At 34.2% G+C, this 19,150-nt stretch overlaps 1 protein-coding gene across 2 annotated transcripts in view; it reads left to right on the top strand.

Moving 5' to 3' along the window:
- Window positions 1-19,150, top strand: part of Cbp53E (Calbindin 53E) — a 579,284-nt gene that overhangs the window by 193,184 nt on the left and 366,950 nt on the right. For both annotated transcript variants that reach the window (XM_072523348.1, XM_072523347.1), the window contains one exon: window positions 10,560-10,717. In XM_072523348.1, the coding sequence (XP_072379449.1) occupies window positions 10,564-10,717 (154 nt within the window). In that variant the 5' untranslated portion in view covers window positions 10,560-10,563. The remainder of the gene's footprint in view (window positions 1-10,559; window positions 10,718-19,150) is intronic.

Here is a 19,150-nt window from a genome sequence, read left to right as displayed (position 1 = left end):
AGGATTCTAATTGAGTTAAAGTTGTCTGGACAAAACTATAATTTGATTTTATGAATGACAGTTGCTGTTAAAGGATGTTATTTTGGAAGGCTTGCCTAGCTTTCAATAAAGATTGGCAACTATTATTCGTGAAAAGGTTAATTATTTTTTTTTAATGAACAAAATGATCAGCATAGAAATTAGCTGCTTCCAACCATGTTCCCCAACGTGTTAAAATGGGTTGCGATGGCAGTGGAACAGCAGGAAGCATATCTCTGTAACATTGTATTCTTACAGGTGATTTCAGGAATACCTTTTTAATGCTCGCTATTAAACTATTAACTAGTGAAAATTTTTTTCTTACTTCCTCCGCAACTCTGTTTATTCCATGCGCTAAACGAGTGACATGTATTAGGTTTGGATAAAACATTTTTAAATTTTGTCCTACTTTTACCATATTATATGGTGGGGCATCAGTTAAAATAAGCAATAATGTATCATTATGCACAGCAGCAGGAAGAAAAAAGTTTGCTAATGCTTCTTGTGGAAACCGTGATATTGTTAGGGCGTTGGTTTTTTTCACTTGCTTATAGGAAATTAAATACGATTTTGAAAAGGTTTTAGCGCTAAGTACGCCAATCAATAAGTGCACACACAATGTATCTTCCTGACGAGTCAGTGGTCTCGTCCACACATATGTAAAAGTAATTATGACCTATTTTGGCTTTTATGTTGTGGATAACTGAGGAGTAATATAACAAATTGACATTATTTCTCTTTAGAGTTCGTTCATTGGGAATTTTTTGTGTGCAATATTTTTTTTTAAAGAACTAAAGTTTTTACTAGATAATTTTGAAAGCGGTATATTAGAAAATACTAATGCAAGTCTTCGTTAAAATTTTCTTGTTCGGTTTGTTTTTTGGAACTTGACTGAAAGCACTTGGACACTGAAGGTTGATATTGTTCACAGTATGTGGTTTTTACTTTTTTAGCTAAATGTTTCGCGGGTCTGACATGCTGATCTATTTGAATTTTTTTTCAGATGAAATCTATAAAAGAATATAAATATTCTATAGTTGTACCCATTTTTAAAATCTAAGATTGTAGAAATAAACTAGAAATGAACCGTTTTTGCATAACAATTAAAACATTTAAATTAAATCAAATAAAAATCGGTGTAGTAATCTTGAAAATATCAAGAAATGGCTGTGCAAGAAGGAAGAACCCCTAACTATTTAGACGAGGCTCTTGATCTTTTCTGTTTACATTTAAAGAAAATATAATGCGAGCAGAAATTAAAAGCACCTAATTAGTTAAGTCCAATATATGATATGTTTTTGTTTTTAGCAAAATTAAAGCAAACTATGGTATTGTTAAAAAAAAATGTTAGCAACCTTTTAGTAGACTATTGAATGATTTGAATTTTAAATATGTGTTCTATTTGTTATCGCAAGAAGTTTAAAATATGCTTACAAAAAGCAAAAATACATCGATTTATTGCGAACTAGCCTTGTGTCGGTACTTTTCAAACATAATCTACAATTATAAAATCTTTGTTTGTACCACCCTGTCAATTTTTAAAATAAAATAAAAAATAATACCTGTACCATGTACTTACGGTTTTGCCACATGAGCAATAAATTTTATTCATATCCATAGATAGCTCTTTGTAAGGTTTTATCCAAGTTGAAACATTGCTTATTAGAAATACACGTTGTTTACGCCTCCAATTTTACAACAAAAGTGAAACCAAGTGAAACTTACCGTCAAAATAAAAATTTTTCTCTGGAGACATAAACTAGTAAACACATGTGATGGGTAGCTCTTTCGGGGCGACAGACTCAGTAAAACACAGGTTTGAAATAAAAATAAATCTATTAATTTAGTATATACAATAAATAAAAATAAAAAGGAATTCTACGTTGTATACTTATACAATAAATAAAACTAAAACGAATTCTACTGGATCCCGTGATGAACGAAGTCCTCGGCGAACGTCTATAAAAGAAAAGAAATACATTAGTACTACTAATAAGAAACGGAATGGGGGAAATCGATCGCGCGCAGATTTATACTCGCTTTCGCTTCAATTCAGCGAAAGCTCCGAATATGCTCGCAAAACAAAATATTTAGCTGTGCAGACCCATGGCAATGTTCAATACACAATGCCGACGGGTTCCGCTTGGCTAAGGACAGAATATGATCCTCAATACGGAAATCTCTCTGTCCCGGTTGGTTCTGTGCAGATCCGCGGTAATGCTCAATACGCAACACCGATGGGTTCCGCTTGGTTAGGGACAGAGTACGATCCTCAATACGGAACTCTCTCTGTCCAGAATGGCTCGCAGGTTCACTACACCGGCGAGTCAGGGAGCCTAGAGCGCTAGCAACAAGACTGTCTAATTCCGCTATTCACACGCCTTAAATAGCCGTTCTGATTCCCACTTCGCCATCACGTTGTAGAAGTGGATGCGCAAATATTGACACTCCCACGGTTCGAACTGTTAAACGATCAGAGCATCGTTACACCCCCTTCTCTTTGAGAAAAAAAAAGTAGCATACCTTTTTTTTGTGTATATGGTGTCTACAGCCTTGTGATGTCATCTATCCCTCTCGGTATCTTTATCACAATCTTCCTCCCCACGGTTTTAAATCTTTTACATGCGCCGTCATCTGCTTGCGGCTACTACTATCGGCCAATTTCAGTTTTACTATTACTGGTGATATCACTGACGTTACTATGTATGGTCCTGAGTACTTCGGCGCTAGTTTGCTGGTGAAAGCTGCACTAGCCGATGATAGATGGTGTTCCTTTTTCATGACTCGATCTCCTGGATGTGGCTGCCAGTCTCTTCGTCTTAGATCGTAATGTTTCTTTTGGTCCTCGAAAGCGTGTTCCATGTGCACTTTCGCTAGTTCTCTTAACGCTTCTAACTTGTTTAAGTTTTCTGCATACCCCTGTATATCTTGTCCATTTGTCGCCTCTGTTATGTCTAATTCCCTTCCGAAATTAAGAAGCGCTGGTGAAAATCCTGTTGAATCGTGTCTTGACGAATTTATGGCGTAGCAGAATTCTGGTATGAATTTGTCCCAGTCTTTATGGTTATCCTCCACGTAAGTAGCTATCATCGTTTTCAGTACTTTGTTCATTCGTTCTACTGGATTGCATTGAGGTGAGTACGGCGGTGTTAGAATTTGATTTATGTTATAGGACTTTAGGAACGCCTTAAAATTTCCGCTTGTAAATTGCGCGCCGTTGTCCGAGATGATTTTCTTCGTGATACCGAATTGCATGACTACTTTAGATCGTAGAGTGTCGATGATTGAGTTCGTAGATGCTGCTCTTATTGGCTGGGCGACGACCCATTTGGTAAACCGGTCTTGCACGACTATTAAGAAAATGTTTCCTTTTGCAGATCTTGGGAATGGTCCCATTAAATCAACTGAGACAGTATGCCAAGGCTTTTCTACAGTGGACGGTTGCATTTTCCCGGCTGGTTGCATTTGAGACGGTTTATATTGGAGGCACTTCGTACAGGCTCTAACGTAGTCTGCAATTTGTTTAAACATCTTAGGCCAATAGTACTTTTGCGCTATTCTTGATATTGATGAAAGATATTTTATACTTGCGCTAAAATATCTTTCCTTTTATATCTTGGTACGCATAATTTCCATGGGTTATTAAACTCTGGGTCGGCTAAATTACGGCTGCTCCAAACGTGTTTATATAATTTCCCGTTTGATATTTGTAAATCCGGGAAATCGTCTGGGTTCTGGAGTACATTCCTATATAAATTATCGTACCAACTGCATGATTCCAGTTCTGATGCTAATAATTCCGACTCTGGTTCTTCGCTCTGGTTTTCTTGTGGTTGTCGTGACAAAGCATCTGCTACCTTGTTGAGGACTCCCTTTCTATATATTACCTCGAAATCGTACTGTTGCAGTTCTAAACTCCACCTGGCTAACCGACCTGACGGGTTTTTAAGGTTCTTCAGCCATTTTAGGGACTGATGGTCTGATATGACCTTAAAATTGTATCCTTCTATATACGGCCTCATTTGCTTTATCCCGTACACGATGGATAGACATTCTTTTTCCGTTGTGGAATATTTTGTCTCGGCTGGTGTGAGGGTTCGACTAGCATATGCAATTACTTTATCCTGGCCGTCGTATTTCTGTGTTAGTGCAACTCCAAGTCCACAGTTCGACGCATCTGTTTGCAGGTAAAATGTTTTTGAAAAATCGGGGCATGCTAATACTGGGGCCGATGTAAGTTTTGATTTTAGCTCTTCAAACGCGTTTTCCTGCTTATCGGTCCATTTCCATCTTATCTTCTTCTTCAGAAGCATGTTTAGCGGTCCTGCTATTGTCGAATAGTTCTCTATGAATCGGCGGTACCATGATGTTATTCCTAGGAACCGGCGGAGTTGACGCACATTTCTCGGTGCTGTAAGTCCGGTTATAGCGTTGGTTTTCTCCGGGTCGGTTTTTATTCCTTCTGCTCCAACCACATGTCCTAAGTATCTGAGTTCTGACTGGCAAAACGTGCATTTCTCGAAGTTCAGCTGTAATCTGGCTTCTTTCAGTCTTCGGAAAACTTCATGTAGGTGATTTAAATGCTCTTGGAGCGTTTTAGATATTACTACGATATCATCCAAGTAGGCAAACGCGAATTCCATATCGGGAGGTATTACCTTATCCAGTAGGCGTTGGAAAGTGGCTCCTGCGGAATGCAGTCCGAATGGGGTGGTTCTGAACTGAAAATGGCCTTTTCCGGGTACGCTGAATGCTGTCACTGGGCGGCTTGTTTCTTCTAGGGGTATTTGAAAATATCCCTGTTTCAAATCGAGGGTCGATATAAAATTTGCTTCCTTAAGTCTATCCAGAATTTCCGATATTCTGGGTAACGGATATGCGTCCTTATCTGATAGTTCGTTGACTTTTCTAAAGTCAATGCAAAATCTGTACGAGTTATCCTTTTTCCTAACTAGTACAATCGGTGAACTCCAACCACTTGTGGAGGGTTCGATGGTTCCTTCTTTTAACATCTTGTCCACTTCTTGGTTGATGATCTGTAGCATTGCGGGATTGTGCCGCCTATAAGGCTGCTTGACTGGATCGCACTTTTTCTTCAATTTTATTTCGTGTCTTATTAAGTTGGTGGGTCCTGTTATATTCTCAAACTCCCTTAGTTCTTTTCTTAGAAACCTTTCTAACTCCGTATTTTGAGTGGAGTCTTTTAAAGTGTTACATGTCTCTTCTTGATGTTGTATGTATTGTTTGGTCGTATGTTTATCGAATTTAAGTTCGATAGAATGGTTCCTGAGGAATTCCACTCCTATTAATGCATCTTCCGTCAACCCTGGCATTACTATGAATGTTTGTCGGGTTTGTAACTTATCGATCTCGCATTCAATTGTCAACTTCTGGTTAAGCTCGATTGACGCTCCATTTGCTAGTCTTGTTCTCCCGCTGTAGCTATCTAGAGAGTCCTTGTATATCTGAGCTATTCTATCCCCGACGTAATTTTTAGTAGTTCCTGTGTCGATGAGCGCTCTGTATGTTCTTTGCCCTATTTTTAGTGATGCGAACAGTCGAATGTCCTTGCTTGCTGGCTGTGTAACGGCGAAAACGAATGGAGTCGAATCTTGTTTTACAGACTGGGACGACTCCTTGTTTCTTCAGTCTGTAATTCGTTTCCCTGACGCCTGAAACAGCAGTCGCTGCTGTAAACCCCTTCTCTGCCGCAACGCGAACAAAACTTTTTCCATGGGTTTTTGCAGTTTTTACGGCTGTGACCTGGCATCTTGCATCTAAAGCATGCCGTTTTCGCATCGTACTTTGCTTGCTCTGTGCGTCTCCAGTTTCCACGGCAAATCTGATTTGCTCGGGTCTTTTCGTCTTCTAGAGTTTCGTATTCTTGGGCTAAATCCTGTAATTCGGCTAAGTTTCCGAAATCCCGGCGGCGAGCATAAAGCTTATATTCTGGTAACAAATTTTTGTATATCCTTTCGAGTTCTTGGTTTTTGGAAAAAGAGCCTTCTCGTCTGAATAATGTTTGAATCTCCGTGATATATCTATCTACTGGTTCGTTCTGTCTCTGTCTTCTGTTTCGGATTTCCTCTTCTAGTTGTAGCAAATATCCCCTGGGATAGAAAGCTTTTTTAAAATCTTCGCTGAAATCTGTCCATGACTTCCAATTTTTGTTATTATTTCTGTACCATAACAAAGCGTGGTCTCCTAATAATTCAGGTAATGCTCTTAGTAGATCTTGTTTATCGATCTCGTAGGCCAAGCTTAATTCGTCTATCCTCTCTAAGAATTCTATTGCATCCGAATGTTTCTTGTCGAAGTGTGTGTTCCACTTTCGTACTTGATTTAGCAATTCTGGTTGCCCCATTTGTTTCGTTATTGTTAATTCCTGTAATTGTCTTCGGATGCCCGAAATTTCCTGGGTGAGTGTGTCGGATTCTGTTCCCTTGGAAGTTTTTTCTTTTGGGATTGTTCCTGTAGCTTCCTCGCGATTTTTAAAATAGGTTCTGAGTCGTGCTCTCAATTCGTCGACGGTTCCCTTGGGATTTAAGCCGTATTTTTCGGCCTCGCTCTGCAATTCCTCTTTGCAAAGTCGGTTTATCCACGACGTACCTGTTACTGAGTCTGTGTCTTTATCTGTCGGCATGTTATTAATTTTTGCTCGGGCGCCAGTTTGTGATGGGTAGCTCTTTCGGGGCGACAGACTCAGTAAAACACAGGTTTGAAATAAAAATAAATCTATTAATTTAGTATATACAATAAATAAAAATAAAAATGAATTCTACGTTGTATACTTATACAATAAATAAAACTAAAACGAATTCTACTGGATCCCGTGATGAACGAAGTCCTCGGCGAACGTCTATAAAAGAAAAGAAATTAATTAGTACTACTAATAAGAAACGGAATGGGGGAAATCGATCGCGCGCAGATTTATACTCGCTTTCGCTTCAATTCAGCGACAGCTCCGAATATGCTCGCAAAACAAAATATTTAGCTGTGCAGACCCATGGCAATGTTCAATACACAATGCCGACGGGTTCCGCTTGGCTAAGGACAGAATATGATCCTCAATACGGAAATCTCTCTGTCCCGGTTGGTTCTGTGCAGATCCGCGGTAATGCTCAATACGCAACACCGATGGGTTCCGCTTGGTTAGGGACAGAGTACGATCCTCAATACGGAACTCTCTCTGTCCAGAATGGCTCGCAGGTTCACTACACCGGCGAGTCAGGGAGCCTAGAGCGCTAGCAACAAGACTGTCTAATTCCGCTATTCACACGCCTTAAATAGCCGTTCTGATTCCCACTTCGCCATCACGTTGTAGAAGTGGATGCGCAAATATTGACACTCCCACGGTTCGAACTGTTAAACGATCAGAGCATCGTTACACACAAACCCTTAATTCCAGGACAAAACGTGACAAAACTATAAGTCGCTCTCTTTTATTAGTTACTATACCAAGAATTTAAATACCAAGTGATTATAAAACAAAATTAAATATTGGCATTTTTATGCTATCTGTAAGTTTGAATATAAAAATATATAATTAACACAAAATTTTCAAATTTTACATTTTTGAATTTTTTATGCATTATACACAAAATATGCAATTTGCGTATTTGCTTAAGTCTAATGACAACCATTATGTTGCCAAAAGCAAATTGTGCAGTTCTTATGAAAGTTAAAAAAAGTTAAAAACGTATTCGTATTTATTTTGTTCTGCATGTAAAGTTTAGTTATGTTGCAACGTTAAAAATAATTTAAATTTAAACAATTTACTAATTTGTTAAAAATAATTGTTTTGTGGAGTATCATAATGTTAGTTTATAATTTTCTTAAATCTTTGAATATACGGTCTTTAATTTTAAGTGTAAAATAAAAATAAATTATTTATCTTGTTTATTTTGCAATTATTTTTTACAAAATATAAATTTTCATTTTAAAACATAGTTAGTGCATCTGCGTTAAGTAGTGCTTGGGATTTAAGAGTACCGTAATTTAGCGGCACTCAAAAATACTGTAGGGAGACTAAAGATAAACCAAAATTCTCGTTTCACTAGAACATTTTAACCCCTGTCTCATATGCTAAGTCCATTTCCCGACGATTTAAATTTTTTTGTAATTTTATCCTTTAACATCTCTACATATCATCAATGGAAACAAACTACATGTTTGTGCAATATAGATATCTTTGCGATTTAAATGTTCTGAAACTTCTAATTCTGTAATTAAAAAATCGATATTAGTCAAAACCAATCAAAAATAGCTTCAAAAAATTATTTACATAGACGCCTCTAATCTTTGGTGTAAAAGGGAGTAGTGCCATTGTAACCTATTTTGATACGACAAAACTAACCAAAATTTCTGTAATATGTAGCATTTACACTGAAGAATTAACAATTTAAACCAACTGACAAGAAACCTGGCAACGCTAATAAGCAGAGAGGCGACTCCGGTGACGTACTTTGTCACGTCTATTGATCAAGATGGGGCTCAAATCTTATATACTTAAAAAAACAGGAAAAATAGCTGTTAAAGATACTAAACTAAATTAGTTAAATTGACTGCTGAAGTAATAAAAGCTCTGAACCTGTGGACCCGTGGAAGGAAACAGACTTGACTGTAGTTGACTCCGATAGTATGTCCAGGCGCCTCATAGTCCTTAAACGCGTCCTTGAAAAAATCACCGAGAAAGAAATATCAGAACGCGTCTAAGGAAACAAAATCAAGGCATTAATACTGGTTGTTAAGATATCAGAAAGAGGAAAAGAATGGAGATCTTTTCGATTGACGAGTTCTCCTACAAATCATTGACATCTGCCCATTTCATGGCATGTTACAGACTTGATGGTTTGAATTTTCAGCACAGTTAGGCAGTTTCGGCAGAACTTAATCGTATTATAAAAAGGTTTGATACTCATCGGCCCTGTACTTACTAGGGCCAAGTAAAGGGTCTATGGAGCAGTGGTAGACAGCATATTTATATCCGTATATTGTATAGATAGGTGCTGGATTATATATATGAGGGAAATATTTGAGAATAACATTTCATGATTTAGACATAATAGATAAAGGAAACAATCTAACTAAGGAAATTACGCAGCAAAATGAAATAATTAAACTCCACGTGGCCACGATTCACGTGCCCAGAACTATTAGTAAATGGCATATTATCAAATTAGATCTCTTGTTTAGACCATCAACACATCTGTTCTACAATAACAGGTAACGAGTCCAACAATAAAATTTCGAAATCCTAAACCCCGTAAAATAGATTGGGGAACATATTAAGTAGACCTGGAATAATATTGATGCAGAATTAAAGGGATAATAAAGCATACACTGGATCGAGACATGAATTCCTCAAAATTGCAGGAGATTTTCATGTCGTCGTTCAAATACAATTGTCCGAAGAGTAAATTCTACATAAAAGTGCCCAAATATAACAGCAAGGTTTTAAATTCAGGACGGAAATTTAATGTTGCCAAAAGATCGGGTGAGTGGAGCAATTAAAGAGACTCTTAAATAGGTATATTCTCACTCCAAAAGGCATTAGATAAATAAACTCCGAGTTGTAAAAAAAGCCCTTTTTTATATTAAACACCTACTGTGTTTATACCATTGGAATCTGGTCCACGCTGACCAATTATCAATTTTTATCTGCCTTAATTTACTAAAGGATGCATTCTAAGAGCTTACCCTATGGCGTCCTCTTATTTTATCTAACAGCTATGCACTAACACCTAACATGCAAATTTACAACATAGCACTATGCTCTGCTTTTATACTAATTACACTTTACTCTAACTCAAATCGTTTTAGTCTTCTTTCTAACCCAGTATTATCGAGGAGCTAGATGGCCTCGATCTTTACGTGTTTATGGAGCCATTGTTCGTGACTACCTACCATCTTCTTGATAATTTTATTTACATCTTCCATCTCAAGGTCCTTGTGGAGGTCGATATCAAAAAAAAGCCGAAAAAAACTTTTTAGAGTGTACTTTCCTAATTCTTAAAACAAGACTGTTACCACTAGCCACATGGCAAGATGCTAGACCTAAGACCGTAACTTATGATTATAGGGAAAACTAGTATCTAGCAAAAGAAAATTAGAAGAACATAAAATATACAATAAACCTATTTAAGCCATATAAATTACTGAGTTCAAACTGGATTTGCGCAATACTTCTGCAGAAGAGAAAAGACCTTGTATATAAAAATAATAATTTTTTTTCTGTTACTTTCTCATTTTTGTTTTATATTAGTTTTGTTCATTAAATTATATTCAAATTTTCTAGATTATAGTTTACTCTTTGCTGTAATTTTTCTGTTACTTTTTCTTTTTTCTTTCCTTTTTTTCTGGCGGTATGTATTATTAATAATATAAGATGTTCACGAAAGAGAGCTTCTGATGTCCAGAAATGTCCCTGTTTGTAATAATTTTATTTATATATTTGAATTATTTGCACATTCTCTAAATAAGAAAAAATTCATTTTAACTTATTACAATGTAGATTGTTAAACAAGCCCTTTTTGTTTCAGAATAATGACCACCCACGCAGAACAAGTAAGTGCGAAACGGCTAAATTTGGAGAAAGCGACGAATTTCATGAGACAATTCAGAGATCCCCATTCCCGAGAACTGAAAAAGTTGTCGGCTAATCAGTTCATGGAGGTCTGGAGCCATTACGATAAAGATGGTAAGTTTTAGGCCTAGTGAATAGGAAACTGGGTTACGCGTTTAAATTATTATAATAGCGTATTCTCAAAACTTTGGGATGACTTATGTTGTTTAATGATATTTTAATTTACCCTTTTAGAAGATTCAAAAATAAACTTTCGCAGTAGAATTTATTTCTCTTTTCGAAGATAAGGCTACTATATAAAAAAGAACAGTTTCTCACAAGTTACTTTTACTTTACGAGAAGCAAAACAAAGATAACATTTAATAGTTATTTAACCAACAAGTGTATTAATAAGGGCGATTAACAATTGAGATATTTTAACGCGTGAGCGAAGTGAGCGCGTTAATGTTCGAGATTGTTAATCGCCATTTTAATTCACGAGTTCGTTACAAAACTTTTCCTTCGACCGTACTTTTCAGAAATAAAGATATCTTAGTTTAAATATTTATTTACTTAACGATAAACAACAATTTTTTTCAGCTTTCATTGACTTTATTCAAAGTTTCATTAGTGGTAGTTTTATTAAAGTAAACATTAATATTCGAAATGGTACAATTACTGAAATTAAAGGAAGATATTGATAAATGATTATCTGCTGTGTAGCATTTTGACAAATTTATATTTAAGTCATCTTGGACCTCTGTAAATTCTGTGATAGAAGAAGTTAAATTCTGGTGGAGTTAAATTAAACTCTTCGTCAATATCCATCCTTTGATTTTTCAAATACACAGAATTTTAAACAATAAAGTAAATAAATACATACAATGACAGATAATACTAACAGCGGCTACTTCATTTTAAATTAATTTTTAGTGGGAATATAAATATATAGGTATATGGTTACCTACACTACAGGTCACTGCGAATCACAGAGCGTTTAATTAATTTATGCAAGCAATGTATGTTGTGTTGCCTATACTGAAATCGTTCATTAATAGAAAATCATTCATTAATAGGGGTCATTAATCAATGATTTTGGAGGTGTTAAAATTGATCATAAATGGACGGTCGACGGAAAAATAAATAACTGTGACTACTTACTATGTTAAATTAATTCTACTAGTGGTAGCACGTTGTGGGAGCAATAAAAAGTTAAAATGTGTACTACCATTAAGAATTGAAATTAACGTGTCTCGAGACGGGTTGTCAATGGTTGTATATATCAAATATCAAAATCGTTTGTTCTATTACAGTTAATTCAAATATATTAAGTCACATTAGTGTTAATTAAAAACAGTCTGTTTTATGAAAAATCACTCCAATCTATTACAGTATATGTTTTTTGACGAACTTATATAAGATAATTATTCTGTAATCTTTTTAAAAAGTTAATATTTAGGGCACTTTACAAATTTAGCGAAGTAAGTATCTGCTTAAGGTTACCTTTTAAATTATTACTCCAGTTGTTAGAGACGAAAATTCCACTAAACCTCTAAACATCTTACAAACAAGCCGAGTTTTGATGAGAATGTCAATTTTAAGACTCCAAAATGATGCAAATTGTTTACTAATTTTACCCCCCGACTCCATCCTAAACCACCCCCTCGTAGAGGTGAAAAAAGATTAACAAAGAACATCTATTTTCATGTAGAATAAATTGTTCTTCAGAAACAACGCATGAAGCGACCGGCGATTTTGAATGTAAGTTACGCCCGCTAAATCAATTTTAAATATTGTATAACCTAGACGGTAAAAATTCAATATATTTTAATAAGAGTCTCCTATGGGCAAAAATCAAAATTATTTTTTAAGGTAAAGAGTGCAGCTTTTTTATGCAAGTATTTTGTTTGTACTGTGCCGCAAATCAAGCCAGTTTTTATGAAGGTGTTAAATAAATTACCGTTGCGCCATTTTTGCCATTTTTTATGATTTTAATGGGATCAATAAAATTTATTACTTTTCATATTACCGATCACTATGGAATTTCTATTGTTATAGCCCAATCTTCGAAACCTGTAGCATGAAATTTTGGTTTTGAGTTACGGCAACAAATGTGAGACGTTTGAAATATACCTAATAATATTGAATTTTAACTTTCAGATTATAAACGATCTAAACTATTTAAAGTACATTTTTATAAACTACAAAACTTCAGCTAAAAATTTAACTTAATACTGACTTTGTGTAGGCATTTCCAGTGGCGGGTGATCATTTGTACTGTAAAAGTTTAAATTTTGCATTTTTTTAAGCATATTTCAAAACCTTCAATTTTGTTGCCAAACTCAAAATCGAAATTTAATGTTATAGGTTTTGAAGATTAGACTTTAATGTTCAAAATTCTAGTTCTACTCGGAAAACTGCACTCCTCAGCTTTAAAACACATTTTAATTTTTGTCGATAGAACACTTGATCAAAAGATATCGAATTTTTATCGTGAAGTTAATACAAATTTTATTTAAAACTGATTTCTCGCGCGTAACTAACATTTAAAAATCACCGGTTGCTTCAAACCTTGTTCCTGAGAGAACGGTTTAATACTAATAAACATTTTTGTTTAAAATTATCTGAGCTACATTTTTTATTCAAAAGTTTTTTTTTACGGCATATAGATTCTTGTTTCTACGTTTTAATGAGGGGGGAATTAACCTTCTTAGCAAAATTCAGCCATATGATTTTTAGGGTCGAATCTCTGACGACTGGACTATAAAAGGTGCTATTTTATAGTCTAGATGTTATCTATAACCATACTATATAGTTCTACTTTAGGAAGCGAAAATCACAATATTCGCAAGCAGATGGATTTTCAGAAGTCATGAGTGAGGCGTGTGTGACCTATTCGGAGTGTTCGAATGATAATTTTGTCCCTCCCGATCATTGTAGGTATCTTAAGCGAGTAGACAGTGGGTTGGAGTACAAGTTTTGTGTATTCTAGTGAATTTGCCATGATTTTATAGCTTTTTGTTTTATATTTGCTGTTAGATCTTAAGAAAGTTGAATTTTTCTAGGCGTCAGAAGTTAGAATATTTTGCGTTTCTTGCTGTGATATCTGCAGATCCGTTTCCACTGATCTCTACATCAGATGAAGACCAAGGAATGGTTATTCGCGTTCCTCTGGTGTGATATTTTTGACTATTGGATATAACAGGTTTATATTGGTAATGGACTAAATTGTAGAAAGGAAATCAGCAAATATTACTAGAGATTTTCTATTTAATAAGTAAAGTCTTTTTAAGAGCTTTAAAAATTCCATTTAATTCTACAGTATGAATATTACAAATGGCTGGGATTTGGTGTACAGGTTATTTTGTATTACATATATCACAGTTAGTATCCTCTTCATTCTTCATTCAGGATTCAGTGTAAAGAATTTGGTTGTATTATTTGGTATTTATTGCTTCTCGAAATAATTATCTAAGAAGACGGCTGAGAATTTCCTCTTCTTGATGTCGCCTATATTTCCAACCACAAATAATCTTATGGTATAGATATGTAGATGATATTTTAGCCTTTATAATAGACTTACTTTCAGACAACACAACATGCCGGATATTTATTATTAATGGACACCCTGCAATTCATTTTATCCATTTTACCTTTTTAGATTTAACCAATAAAAAAAATTCCTCCGCTCTTTTACTAGATTAGAATTTTCAATTGTTAGAAAATCTACTCAAACTAATCATATGATACCAACATCATCGAATCATCCTTTGCAACAAAAGATAGCAGCTATTCAGTGTTATTATATCCATAGACTTCTTAACATCCGTATGTCACAACAAAACTATGATAAAGATAACAATTGTTAAACAAATAGCAAACAATGATGGTTTTCCTGCTTCTACTGTAGATAAGGTCATTAGAAAGTCAATACTCAAAAAGAGACTTAACCATGGTAAACCTAACACTACATCTATTTAAAGATCCTTATCTTATTCGGGACTAATTTCAGAAAAAATTCTTAAAGTACTTTGTAGTAAAATCAACAAATTTTTTAAAATCAAGCGCAACATTCAAGTCGATTTTTAACAAAACTAAGGACAAAAATTATAAACAAAACAAAAGTGGTATTTACAAATTGACTTGTGGTAATTGCAACATGACTTATGTGAATAGAATAATAAGAACCCTGGCTCAAATAATCAAGGAATATCTTAAAATCGCAGATTAATCAATCGTTACATTAAATTTAATAAGTATTCTTTTTCTCCTACCAAAAACAGTAAAATTTTGTATAACATCTAAAGTAAAAATTTACGACTGATGAACCTTTTAGAAGACCTTGAGATATTCAAAGAAATGAAACTGGATGAAACTCTTATTGTTGCTTACACACACAAATCAATCTTAATTGCAATTATAAACTTCCTTTTAAATTATTGTGAAAGACTTACGAAAAGAAGAAGAGTGAACTCATACAATCTTAAAACCATATTCTTAAATAATTATTTGTGATCAATCATTTGACAAGTTATTCTTCATTGAAAAGTTTATACTTGAAATTCTTACAATTTAAATAAGGAGATATAAATAAAAAAAAAACACTTGAGTATCATACTAGAAACATCACAATCTAGTTTCTTCTTTATATCTAAATCATTTGTTTCAGTGATAACTTGTCGATTGAACCTACTTTAACCTTCAGTCAATTTTCAACATGGTATTCTTTCTGAAGGATATGAAAAGCAATTTAAAAAAAGAAACCTAATTTTGAAGTTTATGATATATCGTCGGTATACTGCGAAAACCAGATAAATGACAAATTTTAAAATATTGAGTTAAGTATACCAAAATTCTCAGCTTTTTCCGCTCTACATACAGGTAAAACCCAATAAATGATACGACTTACCATTCAGCAGATAATTTGTGTAATAAACAAATAAGTTACACCTAATCAACTTTTCATTTTCAAATAAAACAATATATCGCTACTTACTTCCATAAAATTAAAGTTCTGTTGCATGTAAAACAAAGTAAGCCCACATATATTATTATGCCGGACAACAATATATTTCTACTACTGCAAACCATATTCAGTAAAAAGGTGATAAGTGTCATTAATACATTTTACGTGTATGATTTATTAAAATTTCTCTTTCATATCGACTAGTAAAAATCTTTAAGTACACTTACTTCATTCTACCTGAAAACGGGTTGAGTTAAAATTTAGAAATGGTTACTAAGCTAAACCCATAAATGATCTTTATAACACATACACAGAAAGAATAACTAAAGACAGCAGTTCAATTCTTGATGATTCTGAGAACAATATAGTTTCAATGATGGAATCCATTTTTGATAGTGACTTTTCAGATGTAGACCCCACATATCAGCCAAGTGAAGAGGGATCGCTCTCTCTAGGAAGTCTATATGATTTACACACAGCTGTCTTTGATAGCCTTAATGATCAGAAAAAAGATACTGAAATAGGTGCACCCACGAACAATTTAGTGTCAACTGAAATAGCTAGTTGGATATTAAATCTACTTCTTGACAAAGTATGGAAAGACGTACGTCCACTAAAACGTTGGAGAAAAGTTAACCCCAAAGAATGGGTAATAAAGGTCGCAAAAAGGAGGCGTGCTGAGGGTTTGCCTTATGAGATAAAAAAAATACCATAGACCAGCAAAATTGCCAAAACCAGTTAATTGTTCAGAGTGCTTTTACAAATGTGCCAGTTATTTCAGCGAAGATTACAGACAAAGACTATGTCGTGATTATTGAAAGTTAGAATATGTAGGCCTGAAACATTTTCTTATTGCACGTATTAAAACGGAGCCACCAAAGAGAGTCGTTGCAGTTCGTTGAAGTTTAAAAAACCACGTGCATTTTCCAAAAAGTGTTACTTTTCTTTGAATGGTCAAGACATACAGGTATGTGAGAAATTTTTTTGTAAGACACTTTGTATATCAGCGTCGTTAATACAGGATGTTGTAAGAAAAACTGATATTCTAGGCTGTTATGCAGATACGGATAAAAGAGGCAAGCATACACCGCAAAATAAAACAAGCAGTAAAATCCGAAAAATCGTGAAGGCTCATATTGAGTCTTTTCCAACCATGGGCCCACATTATATTCGCCAAAGTTCAAAGCGTAGATATTTGGACAAAAATTTAAGTATAAGAAAAATGTACCAACTTTTTATAAATGATTGTGAGCAGAAGAAACTGGAAGGTGTTAGCGAAATTACATATCAAAGAATATTTTCTAACGACTATAATTTAAGCTTTTTTGTTGCTAAAAAAAATCAATGTTTAGTTTGTAATACATATGATAGGGCTAATCCAATTGACAAATCGGATTTAGAAGACAGTTACAGAGAACATCAGAGAAGAAAAGAAGTATGTAATCTAAAAAATTTTTAGAGTCTGGATATTCCTATATGGAAGTTGACTCTATGCAGAGTAATATCGAAACCGCTAAAAAACACAGATCTATCTATGTGATGCCAGATTACTTGTCTGTTTTTCAAAATGCAAGAGGAACTAAAAATATCAAGGTTGATGATAAAAAAGTATGTATAGAACCATACAAATGTAAAGAAGTTAAATACTACGACTTTTATGATTTAAAAAACACACTTTAATTAAAAACCGGAAAGACCAAAACAGTGTCAAAAGACCAAAACAGCGAAAAAATAATGTGGTTAAAGATAGAAATAATGAGATGCGTGAAAGGAGGGACAAACAGAATCTATTTTAATTATGACATGTCAACAAGCTTCAATTATTTCCTTACTGATACTGCACGGCAGTCAAAAAGAAAAAAGCACGCCAAGTTATCAACTAATACAAGCAATCTTGAAGAACTTAAACGACTTTATGATGCACATTTGCCAATTAGCATAGCAAAAAAGAGAGATTTGGTACAGCTATGGGATAAGGGAGTGATACCAGAGGAATATCACGGGTGATATCGTAATTTGAAAACGGGAAATGATGTAACAGACATCTTGCCAGAGCCTGCTTTCAGTGACGAATCGGACGAGGAAGCCTTATAATAATAATATTCTTATTATTATATTCGAAATAAATTTGATTTTTTCTATAAAACTGCCTATCATTCATATAAATAATAACTATAACTACACACAGATGTTAACAAAATTTTCAGGGAAAACCAGTTAAATGTCATAAATATCGATTAATACCTTAAAACATTGCTATTACCTAGTAAAAGCCTCATATCTCGATCACAAAACTGGAAAATATTATACTTGGTTTATTATATTTGTGTTAAATATGTTATTTGAAGAGTAATTGATTTATTTAGAGTTACAGGTAAAACCAGGTAAATGATAGCATTGCCAACTTAAATTTAGGATTAGTCAGATAGGTGCCTTAACTTTTTCAAACTAATGGTAGAATATCATTTCAGATATATGCATCTTTCACTAGAATACCTAATATCAAAAACAGGCTGACTGCTTAATTCACAATAAAAAACTAAACTTTAAAAACGTTTTTTCTCGATTTCGGTATTCCGACATTTACCTGGTTTTCGCAGTATACCGACGATATGTTTTCTTTCATTATGTTTTTCAATTCAACAATTTTTCGAAAATTAAAAAATTTTAACGTTCTAATGAGATATGTCAATAATTGTAATCTTTGAAAAATCATTTAAAGAGCTGGCATTCGATTTTGCTCCCTATATCTGGTGCTTCAACTCCAGTAAAAATGCTTGGGTTCTGACACCCGTACCATAACCAAAAATATATGTTTTTAATTTGTTTTATGTAGAGTCCAGTGTACAGTCCTTTGTGGTTTTTTTCATTGTTTAAAGAAAGAAATGAGAAAATAAAATATAGAACGAGCAATTTTCTGCTTACTACATGATCTCTGTACTAGGATACTTAATATTTGACGTAAGTGAATCATTGTCAAATTAAAATAAGGTATTTACCACAAATCACCTACCTCTGTGGTCTGTGGTATTTACATCATTCCCCTCTTATGGTATACCTTCAAAGATGGCTTTGTAAGCCGAAAGCGATCAGCTAGGAATTAAAATCGTTTACACACTTCAAAAATATTTTCCTTTTCGTTCTTTTGATTTGTTATAAGTGTGTACAAAAATAGATCAGTGTTTTCATTTGTATTTAATTAGTTTCAGAACTTCCCATGTAATAATTCAGTCAACATACAAACATAAATTTCATAAAGCAACTTTAATAGTTCGGTAAGCATTTTGTCTGGACTCAAAGTTTTTTCGTTCTTCATATTTATCGGTGCCAACTCCCTTCTTCTTTTAGTATATTTGGCCCTTTATTTGTTTCTGCTGTTTTTGTTGGCCCAACCATTTCTTCTTGAAAGATTTGTTTTATATATTTTTTCCAAGTTTTAAGTTTCTTTCGCTTGTTCACAGTTATTTGCCTATTGGCGTTCATTAATTTACCGTACCTGATTCTGGCAGAAGTCAGGATGCCATTCTGCCTTCTGCCCTACCAGTTCTCATTCTGCCAATTTAACTTTGCTTCTTTTATCTTCTGTTGCATTTCTCGATGGA

Source organism: Diabrotica undecimpunctata, chromosome 2, assembly GCF_040954645.1.
Source record: "Diabrotica undecimpunctata isolate CICGRU chromosome 2, icDiaUnde3, whole genome shotgun sequence".
In the NCBI taxonomy this organism is placed as follows: Eukaryota; Metazoa; Arthropoda; class Insecta; order Coleoptera; family Chrysomelidae; genus Diabrotica; species Diabrotica undecimpunctata.
This window is presented reverse-complemented; position numbering and strand designations above follow the sequence as displayed.